The sequence below is a fragment of the Melitaea cinxia genome, chromosome 22 (genome assembly GCF_905220565.1).
Source record: "Melitaea cinxia chromosome 22, ilMelCinx1.1, whole genome shotgun sequence".
NCBI classification, from domain to species: domain Eukaryota; kingdom Metazoa; phylum Arthropoda; class Insecta; order Lepidoptera; family Nymphalidae; genus Melitaea; species Melitaea cinxia.
The window spans coordinates 12,804,975-12,817,820 of record NC_059415.1 but is presented as its reverse complement, the minus strand read 5'-3'; the positions used below and the strand labels follow the sequence as shown (position 1 = coordinate 12,817,820).

The window sequence follows — 12,846 nt, the reverse complement described above, 5'->3', positions numbered from 1 at the left end:
TAATTAAATTTTATTTATTAACTTCTAATAATTAACTACTAATTAACTATATTCTCTTACTTACGACTGCTCCACTGTGAAGAAATGGACTCCCTGTTAGACTGTCCTGATAACTGTATATATATACTAAGTGCGCTTAAAAACATTAATAGCGCGATTCAGGCTCACTTCGCGTAATTTCTTTCAGGCTATCCTGATCTGGACCGGACTGGGTCCTGATCCAGTATGCCTTACCATACTTGATTATATTTTACATCAGGCTATCCTTGTTTGGACCGGACCAGGTCCTGATAAAGCTTGCCGGATCAGGCATGCATTACTCTATCCTGATCCAGTCCAGATACATGATCTGGTTGGGCCTGACCTTTTTTCTACTCGGGTCGCGAGTACAGCTAGTTTAGAATAATAATAAAAAACAGCAAATACAGTCAAATTGAGAACTTCTAATTTTACGCAGTAAAAGATAAGCTATATGTAGACGTGGGTAAAACCGCGTGATTTGTATAGTAAATACAGTGTTTACCTGAACACGTTATCAGCGATCTCGGCTATCTGTCAGCGGTCACGAGTTGATGCTGTAGTGTAGTGTAGTGTTTCGGTAGTCGCGGCTGTGAACGGCGAGCCTTGTTGTTGTTGGTGAACGCTATTGGATTATTATTATTTTTTATTGGTTTTGGTTTGTATTTCTTTTTATTTAATAAATTGTTTCATTATTCACATTATTTAAATTAATATTTAATAATAATTTTATTTAATTATATGTAATTTATTATAGAATTAATATTTTATTCTTCACTCATTATTAATATTATAGTGTTAATAGAACTTTTAAAGTTATAATCGTAAGATTTAATCAACTATTTGCTCAAACATTTCTATTAATAGTATGTAAATAAAATGATATAGGTATTTATAAATTTACAAGACAGTATTCTTTTATCATTCATATATGACAAACATAAAATTGTTTCATACGTATAATATTTGGTTATTTTAAATTATTTTAAAGAAGTTATTTATAGTATAGTAGTGTGCATTGAGTTATTGTACTTACTCGTGGGTCCCGACACCCGCGGACGATGTACTATCATGTGATTAAGGTATCAACGACACGGCGTACAGAGGGCGACACTTGTGTATTGTTACTATGAATATACAGAAGTGACGATCAATTGAAGTGAGCGGAAGAGTGACCCTTTGTACTAAAATTTTAACATTCAGTTAAAAGTTTGAAATCAAAATAGCTATATTTTTTACATGTTATCAAATTGCCTTATCACTCTTTGTGAAATTTATTATATAAACTAAATATGGAGCAACCCGACTGGATTAGTACCTCGACCTTACAAAAGATCACAGTTATACAATACTGCTTTCAGGCTGTGTTGTGTTCTTGTGGTGAGTAAGGTGACCAGAGCTCGTGGGAGTTCGATTGGGATTAAGGTCGGCAACGCGCTTGCTATGATTTTGATGTTGAAGGCGGCAGTGATAAGTACGCTTGTTTGCCGACTTAGTATAAAAATAACTGTTCTCATAGTTTTAAAATAAAATTCGGGACAAAAATTTTAATTTTATTATTTATATTTTGTATAATAGAGAACTTCATACTGAGCAATTTAATTTGCTTCAGTTCGAACATAGTAAGGACGTAGATATAGCTTAGGGTGCGTTGGGATAGCTCCATAAATTACTATTTTGACAAATTTAAAAACATTCTTTTGTCATAAAAAATTTATTAAATTAGGTTTCACTAAAAATGAGCGTGAAAATCATACAAAAAAAAACCAAAACTAAAATTAAAAACTCAGTTACACAAGCAAAAATTTAAATTAGAGATGATTGGATGAGATCGATATCGAATATCTAGAGATCAAACACATGAAGCTAGAAAAAAATAGTAACAAAAATTGGGACACACAAGTCGCAACTCATGCAGTCTCTCAGGCTTACACAAATAAATCACGGGATGGTCCCGACTAGAAAAAAGGTCAGGCTCAACCAGATCATGTATCTGGACCGGATCAGGATAGAATAAGGCATGCCAGGTCCGGCAAGCTCTATCAGGACCAGGTCTGGTCCAGACAAGGATAGCCTGATGTAAAATATAATCTAGTATGGTAAGGCATACTGGATCAAGACCCGGTCCGGTCCAGATCAGGAAAACTGATGTAAAATATAATCAAGTAGGGTAAGGCATACTGGATCAGGTCCCGGTCCGGTCCAGATCAGGATAGCCTGATGTAAAATATATCAAGTATAGTAAGGCATACTGGATCAGGACCCGGTCCAGTCCGGATCAGGATAGCCTGAAAGAAATTACGCGAACTGAGCCTGAATCGCGCTATTAAAGTTTTTAAGCGCACTTAGTATATATACAATTATCAGGACAGTCTAGCAGGGAGTCCATTTCTACACTGTGGAGCACTCGTAAGTAATAGGAAATAGGTAATTAATAGTAACTTAGTAGAAGTTAATAAATAAAATTTAATTAATCAAAATAATTAATTAATAACAAAAATAAATAAAAATAATTAATATTTAAAGTAAAAACATAAATATATAATACACTGGAAAAATAAACGGAAATAAATATCATAATAATTATGTTGAGTAACATATTTATAATATCAATTTGCTTCTTTTTTTATTAAACAATTTTTCCAAGAATATACATTCATGTTTTTTAAAAGGACCGAACCGGCTGATCAGGATGAGATAAGATTTCCTGATCTGGACCCGATCAGGAAATTTCATCTCATCCTGATCAGGTCCAGACCAATCATCTGCGTTACATGCCTTATCTAGTCCTGATCAGGCATGCCTGGTCCGGTCCTTCTCAGGAAGACGAAAAAATTTCTACTCGGGGTGTTATCACTCAATTGATAAGAGTATAATTAAGTTAATACATAATAATAGGATTATAAAACCAAAAAACAAAACACACGGTAATGTGACTACTGTTTCTCATCAGAATAAAAATGTCGGAGCAAGGAGGAACGATCCTGGAACCAGGGAAGGTGATACGTCCAATCATTGACCACGAAGGAGTAAGGCTGCTGGCTGAAAGACTATACGGCATATCAGTTCTAGATCTGGTCGAACTAAACGGATATGATGATAAAAACTACAAAATTACGGAAGATCCCAACATGAAGAACCCGCTGATACCGAACCACAATCCACATGGCTACGTCTTGAAGATCATGAACTCGATAGACTCCCAGAACTTGAGTGTCGTGGAGGCGCAGAACGAAATTATGAACTTTTTGCGTAAGTTTAACACTTCACGTACCATTAAATAGTTAGCAACTGATTGTAGGTGACATTTCATTACAAACATTTTTATAGTCGTTTGTTTTTGATGGGTGTGCTTTGGTTTTATGGCAGAACTGTTTGCTAATCAGGGTTATAATTATATCGTAGTGCATTTCAGTTAAACTAAAATTTTATATCGAGCAACTCAAGTATCATATCAGAAATCGACCGTTCCAGCAGGATCGAACCTGCATCTCCGACTGACCGTGTCGGGTTCTAGCCAATTAAGCTATGGAACGATGTACCCGCTAGATCGAAATTTTTGATATGATGATTTTGTATTCGGTTTGTAAGCGACCGTGGAGCCATCTATAGTGAGTTCTTTACAGAAACCGGTAACTGAACGGTCGATTTTTGATGTGATATTTAAAAAAAAATGTTTAGAATTTCCTAATGTGTGGGTAACACAAAAATAAAATCGTATAAATTAATCAAAATTATTGAGTTACACTTCAGTCGCGACCTGAGTCACCTAGTTTTTGTGGCTCACAGTAGACGCTCTACTCGTATTTAATAATCAGGTGAGCTAAATTTATATTAGCAAATGAAGCTGCTCTGTTCTGCTCCTAATTGGAGAAAAGATATTCGCCCAGCATTATGAAACATACAGGTTGGATCACCTTGAATAGAAAAAAAACCATGTACAATTTTTAAGGACAAGATCATTAGATTACTTACGTTGTCATTTCTTCCAGTCGAGCGTTCCGTGTCTTGCCCGAAACCGATCCGCAACATTTTCGGTCACCTATTCTCCGTGGAGAACATCAGCGGGAAGAATCACGTGGTGCGTCTGCTGGAGTACATTCCAGGATCACTGCTGAAAGAGGTCCCGATAACCGAGTCGCTGCTGTACCAGCTCGGCGAGTTTGTAGCCAACTTGGATAATAAGCTGCAGGTTAGGAATCTTTTTTTATTATAAAAACTAGCGGCCCGCCCCGGTTTCGCACGGTTGCAATGCTGATACTAAATATACTACAGAATGTCTTTATTTATAGTGTGCAGCTGGCTTATAGCGTGGTTATTAACATAATAACAACAACATTCAAATATGCTTCGTTAGAGTACACGTTGTTACAGAATGCGTTGAAGAAATAAAGGTTCACTGCTCGTTCCCCGTAGGTGGTAGGGAGATAATATGTAGCCTATATGTTGACCTGACTTCTTAATAATATTCGTGCCAAATTTGAAGTAAATCCATGCAGTACTTTTTGAGTTTATCCAAAAATTCTAAAAACTATATTTTTGGCTTCGGTATCGATTGTAGATCACACCCCAAGTATTCTTTTAAAAAAATATTCAATATACAGTTTTGACTTTCCTACCATTTTATTATATGTATAGATACATAACGAGTCACAATCATTTACTCCCAATTAAAGGAGAATCCTGTCTGAATGTTTATACAAACTTTTGTTATGTGCTGAGATCGAACTTATGGCCACTATAGGCCCTGTTGCTGTTACTAATGCGTCAACACATCATTTTCTGGTGTTGCAGGCGTCCGTAGGTTACGGTCCCTTACCATCAGGTGGAATGTACGAAAAAACTTCCCGATACTACAGTTCGTATAGAAATGGATTTGGCACTGGTTGATGGCTCCGCTCATGACATATGTTTGTATGGAGCATATTTGTATTGACCATATGGACCATGACAGATGTTTGTCGTGGTCAAGACACGTGTAAACATGTAGTATGTTTCCTGAATCTGAGTGCCTAGTGCGAGTATTATTCACAGAAACATGAGAAAAACGCGTTTATACGTGAAGATTATTTTGCATGGGAATTTAAACACTGCAGCCTAGACGATAAAGAATAGTATACGATACAATCGATACAGAGACATCTAGCGGCAAACGCGAGAACTAGGTTGAAATGCCGAATTTCCCATACAAAATGAAGTTAAAATTTATGCCCGTTATTGCGAGACGGATTAAACAAAACTCGCACTGGGCACTCTGATCGTTTAGTATGAGACGTTTATGATTCATTAATTTATTGTTGAATGCTATAAGATACGCATTATGTATTTAAGATCTGTGTCCTAGTTAATATACACTAGACACGTATTATTTTACTATATAACAAGTGGGTAATACATCAGTCACACATAATTACTACATAAAACATGAACGTTCAAGGTCCCACGCCGTCTGACGCTTCAATGTTATACAAATTATAATAATTTCAGCGTAATGGAGTGAAACTGATGGTTTTAATATGGCATAACAATACAGTTTGTTCTCGAATAATATATTACCAATAAAATAGTTACTGTTTACAAAATTATGCTAGTGAAATTTACTATCTGAGTTATAATAATGAACCTAAAACTAAATACCTAATAACTAAATAATTGTGTTTGCTCGCAAACGAAAAAAAAAACCGACTTCAATTACACCGACGAATAATACAATGTAGATCGACGAAAAAATAGTCCAGTAACTACGCGTTATCAAAGATTACTCAAAAAGTAGTGATCAGATCTCAATAAAATTTATATGTGACTACATGACAAACATCAGCTTTCGATTAAATTAAAAATTATCAAAATCGGTACACCCAGTAAAAAGTTATTGCGGATTTTCAAGAGTTTCCCTCGATTTCTCCGGGATCCCATATTCAGATCCTGGTTTCCTTATCATGGTACTAAACTAGAGATATCTTCTTCCAACAAAAAAAGAATTATCAAAATCGGTACAGCTAGTAAAAAGTTATTGCGGATTTTCAAGAGTTTCCCTCGATTTCTCTGGGATCCCATCATCAGACCTGGTTTTCTTATCATGGTACTAAACTAGGGATATCTCCTTTCCAACAAAAAAAGAATTATCAAAATCGGTACACCCAGTAGAAAGTTATGCGGTATAATATAACGTAGGTCGACGAAAAAAGCGTCAAGTAAAAACGCATTATTAGATATAACTCGAAAAGTTGTTGTTAGATCGCAAATAAATTTAAATGGGACCTATTGGCACACACCACCTTTCGATTAAAAAAACATTTGTCGAAATCGGTCCACACGGTCAAAAGTTCTGATGTAACATACATAAAAGAAAAAAAAAAAAATACAGTCGAATTGAGAACCTCCTCCTTTTTTGGAAGTCGGTTAAAAATATTATTAAAAGGAGTCCCTTGAGGCAAGGTTCCGAAGATACTGGCAGCGTTCGCCCTTTGAATAGCTAGACTAATTCTTTGTCCGAAGTAGCTGCCAGCTCTTCGGTCTCCTGTGACGTCGAATAACCTTAGAGTAAAACTTATTTGTTTAAGACTAGTATAAAAGTAGGATCTACTTTGTTTTTAATTTTCTGTTTTGCCTTTTGATAACCCTACTCTTTTTATTTTAAAATCTCCTCTACCCCAAGGTTGTCTGGAAGAAATCGCTTTACCTAGCGATAAGACCGCCTTTGTGCATAATATTGTTTTGCAAATTTTATTTTTTAAAGATGTATGTTATGTTAGCTTGTAATATGCACAATAAAGTATATTTCTTCTTCTTCTTCTTCTTCATAAAAATTAAATCACGCTTAGCCAGACAACCTTAATGGTGTGATTAAAATTTGTTTCTGGTCTGGGCATATATTCTTGCGTCTCCATGCCCCTCACAATCAGAGTGCCTAGTGCGAGTTTTATTTCATCCGTCTCGCAATAACGCGCGTAAATTTTAACTTCATTTTGTACGGGAAATTCGGTATTTCAACCTAGTTCTCACGTTTGCCGCTAGATGACTCTGTATCGATTGTATCGTATACTATTCTTTATCGTCAAGGCTGCACTGTTTAAATTCCCATACAAAATAATCTTCACGTACAAACGCGTTTCTGTCACGTTTCTGTGAATAAAACTCGCACTAGGCACTCTGAGCTCGTAAAACTGTCGATCTCCGTATTTATTATACATCTGATAGCAACGTTACTAGTGGTAGGGAAGTTACCCACCAAACTACACCTTCGAAAAACCCAGTGTTATACATCTTATAAAGAGAAATATTTAATTGTGATACAGAACAAACTATTAAGGCGTAGTAACGGATAAAAATAAATATTACAAAAGAAAAATGTAAAGTTACGATCTCATTACATAAATTTTGACAGAACTTCAACCACTCGGGCCTGGTCTCCCGCGAGCACATTTGGATGCTGAGCAAGGTGCCTGAGCTGGAGAAATTCAAGTACGTTATCAAGGACTCTGAAAAATTGGACTTAGTTGAGGAGGTGAGTAAACATCATCATCAGTCGTTGATTAAGATTACAAAAGACGAAGATGAGAAGTTTTCCGAAATCTATTTTTTTGTGATTATCTTATTCATCTATTAGCTAGCCCGGTCTTTCTCGCGTATAAATTGATGATATAAAAAAATTAGCTGACCCCGCAAACGTTGTTTTGCCATATATTTTATCAACCTTCCCAATCCCCCTCCTGTATAACTTAGGGGAATGAAAAATAGCTATTGGCCGATCCTCAGACTTACCCGATATGCACACAAAATTTCATGAGAATCGATCAAGCTGTTTCGGAGCAGTTTGAATACAAACACCGCGACACGAGAATTTTATATATTCGATAAAGTTTCATGTCTCTACCATCAAAAATAATAAAGTTATGGACCTCCAACCCTTATTTTACTTCCGTAGACGTAATTTTTTTTAAAATACTTTCTTAGTGAGAGTCTACTCAATAAAGTGACCGTATTTACCCAAATTTAAGCGTCGAACTTCAATAATTTAAGCTCAGGGGTAATGATCAGTAAGGCAGTCAGTCAGAGAATCAAAGATCATTTGTAAGTACCTAATGAAATGGAAAAAAGACAAACCACAGTCTAAGACTTTCGTCACATCGCTAAGACACAATTCACTTTTTGAATTATACCTTAGAGTTTGTTCCAATGGTTTTTGACAAATATAACTGACAACGGAATATAGAAGCAATAGTTTTTGATGTAAAGAAGATTGAATTATTTTGATGCGTAGAAGAAAAAGTTTTAATGTACTTTTCTGCTGCCCCATTAAACTTTTTTTTACGTGTTAGGTATTTCTTTTCAAACACGTCAGTCCGAAATTGACAATATCGTAGTTAGTTATAGTCACATATTATTTTTATTTATTAATAATTATTAATCCTGGGGGATTGGGTCGGCAACGCGCTTGCGATGCTTCTGGTGTTGCAGGCGTCTATAAGCTACGGTAATCGCTTACCATCAGGTGAGCCGTACGCTTGTTTGCTGACCTAGTGACATACAAAAAAATAATAATTATTATTATCAAGCTTCAAATGACAATAATTCGTTTACCATATGCAGGTTATCGAAGAATTCAAGTACGCGATTCTTCCTCGCCTGGATGAACTGGAGAAGGGCGTCATTCACGGAGACGTCAACGAGATGAACGTCATCGTCAACGTAAAGCCGGGGGAGGGGTGTGTTGTTTAGTTGTATCTTGATATTGTCGACCTTGACCTCTGGGCACTAGTTAGATATAATTAAAAAATACCCATCAGATATCAATCAAATTTAACCGGGACTATGTGACAAGCGCTAGCCTTTAACTTAAAAATGAGAGAGATCTGAAAATAACTTTTTGAGATATTTCTAATAATGCATATTTGCTTGACGATTTTTTCTTCTACTTACGTTATATTACTGGTCGATGTAATTCAAGTCGTTTTTTTTTTCGTTTGTGAACGAACACAATTATTTCGCTTCAGCCTGTTATATCCCACTACTGGGCATAGGCCTCTTTCCCCATGTAGGAGAAGGATTAGAGCTTAATCCACCACGTTGCTCCAATGCGGGTTGGCGGATATATTCCCTACTATGACTAACGATCGCTATCAGGTGTACTTGATAACAATCGGGACCGACGGCTTAACGTGCTCTCCGAGGCACAGTGGGGAGATCCACAAGGACTGCACAAACACCCAGACCACGGCAAACACCTGTATGGCCAATACAAATGTTTGTCATGTGCGGGGATCGAACCCGCAACCGCCAGCGCAACGGGTACAATCCATGGCTATAACCGTTGCGCCAACGCGGCGTCAACAACAACTATTTAGTTTTGTTAAAACAAAAGAATAACTAATAGTACCTATCATTTTCATTACAGCTGAGTCTCCACCGCGTCTACTTAGCTACTAATCTCTACACGAAATCTACCAAACCAGCAAAATGACTTAATGAACGAAAAATTATCATTCACAGTAAGACCGACTATCGCGTGAGTGGGATACTAGACTTCGGAGACATTCAGTACTCGTACTACGCGTTCGAGCTGGCCATCGCGATGACGTATATGATGCTGATGACGGGAGACCCTCACGCGGGTGGTATCGTGCTGGCCGGGTACAGCGTCAACAGACGAGTACCGGATGAGGAGTATCGGCTTCTGAAGGTGAGATGCGTGAGACAAAAATTCACAATTTCATGAAGGTTGACTTCTTCTTTACTGTATGTGTGTACTGTGTGGCTACGGTACTAAAGAATATAGCCACCCCCTCTCTTCCCGTGGGTGTCGTAAGAGGCGACCAAGGGATAACACAGTTCCGCTACCACCTTGGTACTTAAAAAGCCGACCGATGGCGGGATAACCATCCAACTGCTGGCTTTGAAATACACAGGCCGAAGACGGGCAGCAGCGTCTTCGATCCGACAAAGCCAGTCCTGCGGTCACCAACCCGCCTGCCCAGCGTGGTGACTATGGGCAAAACACATGAGTTCACGTTATTTTTGGCGTAAACTTGTAGAGGCCTATGTCCAGCAGTGGACTGTATAGGCTGTAATGTAACTTCTTCTTTTGAGTCAAATAAGCATTCATGCTAGAAGGTGTCACTTCATTAACACACTCATATTTTACTACAGGGAAAAATAATGAACAAGTTGATAAAAATTCCTTTCCAAAACCTTAACCCACTTAACTCATCAGGTTTACTTGTAATAAGTTAAACCTAGATGGTACAATATGTACATAATATCACAAGTTTTAATCTGACTACATAACAGACTAATAAGTAGCATTATTGAATTGTAATGCGCCAAAAGTCTTTCAAATTTGTCTGCTTGGAGGTGAAGATAGATCTTGTAAGGAAATGATGGTTTAGGAGTAAATTGTGTGTTATTCCACCACCTCGCTGTACCGTTCTTTATCACCCCAAGTAAACATTGCCAAGTAGTGGAACTTTTGAATTTATTTAGCTTTTAAATTACTATTAAAAATATTACTTTATAATTTCAGACGCTGATATCAGCTCGCCTAGTCCAAAGTTTGATTCTCGGCGCGTACACAATCGAGCAAGACCCTAAGAACACCTACGTCACGTCAACCGAAAAGGCCAACGGCTGGGAACTGCTCAAGAAGATCAGGAAAACCAAACCAGATCCCGACGATGATCCTACCAATTGGAAGGCGATCGCAAATGAATTCTTAACGAGAAGCTAAACCATTTGATTGTTATCCGTTTATATTAACCAATGTTATATGAATTCTGTTGACTCATCTGTCATAGTTCCGCGTAATGATCATAGATGGCGCTGTGCTGTAAATATTTTTTGATCGTTCGTTTTTCGATGTTTTTTTTAGAAATATTTATTCGTTTAGGCAAATACGTAATTCTTATATTAATTATTATTTAAACGTTAGATTCATTCACAGCGGTAATGAATTATTGTCAATATTTATTATTTTTTCATTCAAAACCTCAACAATGTTATAAAAAGTATTAAATAAAGACTGTGAAACATTCTTTTGTGGTTTTATTGATAATTTTAAGACAGTACTTATTAATACAATGTTACCAAATCTACAAAAACTTATATCCAAGGAATCTATACTAATATAACTTCCTTGACTATATACCTAGTATTCAAATATCGCGTGTCATGTCAGCACATGATACAACCATATTACATCGGCAAGAAATAAACTTGAATTTTTCAGATTTAGAAATCTTAAGTGCTGAAGCCGACATACGGTCTAGGACTGCCTACCCGGGCATCCTGGATATCACCCGTAAATGGGTTACCCTGCGATATAAAAAAAGGCTGTATCTATTTGGGCTTTGTAAATTAGTTAATTTTCTAGTCGTAATCCTTCGTAATGCTCTCCCAGGTCTAATAAAAATTATAAACCATATTTTATAAATGTAACTCATATCTATACATATAATAAAATTGTAGGAAAGTCAAAACTGTACATTAAATATTTTTTTAAAAGAATACTTGGGGTGTGATCTATAATCGATACTGAAACCAAAAATATAGTTTTTAGAATTTTTGTCTGTTTGTCTGTTTGTCTGTATGTATGTCCGGGATAAACTCAAAAAGTACTGCATGGATTTACTTGAAATTTGGCGCGAATATTGTTAAGAAGTCGGGTCAACATAAAGGCTACAAATTATCACGTTATCACGTACGGGGAACGAGCAGTGAACCTTTATTTCTGCAACGCATTCTGTAACAACGTGTAATCTAACGACGCATATTTCGACACCAACAATTTATACTACGCCAATTCGAGTTTTCGATAAGTTTGTTTTTTTAATGCGAACTTGATAAAATGTGTTTTTATATGTAATAAAAAAATTGTGAAATTGCAATGAATAAATAAACTATTAAAGATACCAAATTTCAAAAAGGTTTCTTAATTAATATAAAAGGTATCACGTTTTTCGCTTTTATAAGCCTCTATTGTAAAGTTCACTTTTAAGAGTTAGCTTAGTATAAATTGCTGGTGTCGATTTGAATGTTGTTGTTATTATGTTAATAACCATGCTATATAAGCTAGCTTTACACTTTAAAAATAACGCAATACAAGTAACTAAGCCGATAAACATAATTAAATGAATAGACAGAATAAGAAGAAATAAGATATATATAATAGAAATAAGTAGACAAGAGAATTTTAAAGCAGCGGCATCTATGAGATTTTTCTGTAGATATGAAATGTAAAGAAGAAACGGGTAAATGAATGTTATTTGAAAAGGTATAATCGTAGGTATTTTTGATGCTGTATAGCGTTCACGCAGACGACATCGCGGGCAGCAGCTAGTTTACAAAATAAAATTAAAACGTTTTGATATTAAGCACTACCTAATTATTTCTAATATTCATTTGAATACATAATTATTACACTAAGTAACTTACTCGCAACTTATTTCAGTTTATGATCTACCTACTTCCATTTATTGCTAAACAAAATTGGTTTTTGAAATAAATTCTTTTTTCGCAAGCTTGACTTGGGGAATAAGTGTTGGTGAATACGTGACGAGAGCGTTACGAAAAAAGGGATCGGGCGAGGCGAATGGAAGTTGAGAGGGATATACAAGTTCGATGGAGCTAAAGAAGTTTTACTTTAGGCACACTCGTTTTTTTATTGTTACAATAGGTAATGTTATTATTAATATTAATATTCAAAATAAATTGACAGCGCTATCTCGTGTTTGCAGTAAAAAGTAATTGAAGAGATGTGCCACATGAATCGTGTCTCAAAACGAAAGTGCCGTACAACACTAGATGGCGCAGGTTGCATTAGTAATTGTAATC

General features: G+C 36.1%; 1 protein-coding gene across 1 annotated transcript; it reads left to right on the top strand.

Annotated features, from left to right (window-relative positions):
• Window positions 1-553: 553 nt before the first annotated feature.
• Window positions 554-11,047, top strand: LOC123664501 (hydroxylysine kinase). The gene is made up of 7 exons (XM_045599040.1): window positions 554-676; window positions 2,972-3,270; window positions 4,011-4,210; window positions 7,406-7,525; window positions 8,611-8,726; window positions 9,511-9,700; window positions 10,541-11,047. The coding sequence occupies exons 2-7, from the start codon at window positions 2,979-2,981 to the stop codon at window positions 10,742-10,744; spliced, it is 1,122 nt and encodes a 373-aa protein (XP_045454996.1). The 5' UTR covers window positions 554-676; window positions 2,972-2,978; the 3' UTR covers window positions 10,745-11,047.
• The last annotated feature ends 1,799 nt before the right edge of the window (window positions 11,048-12,846 follow it).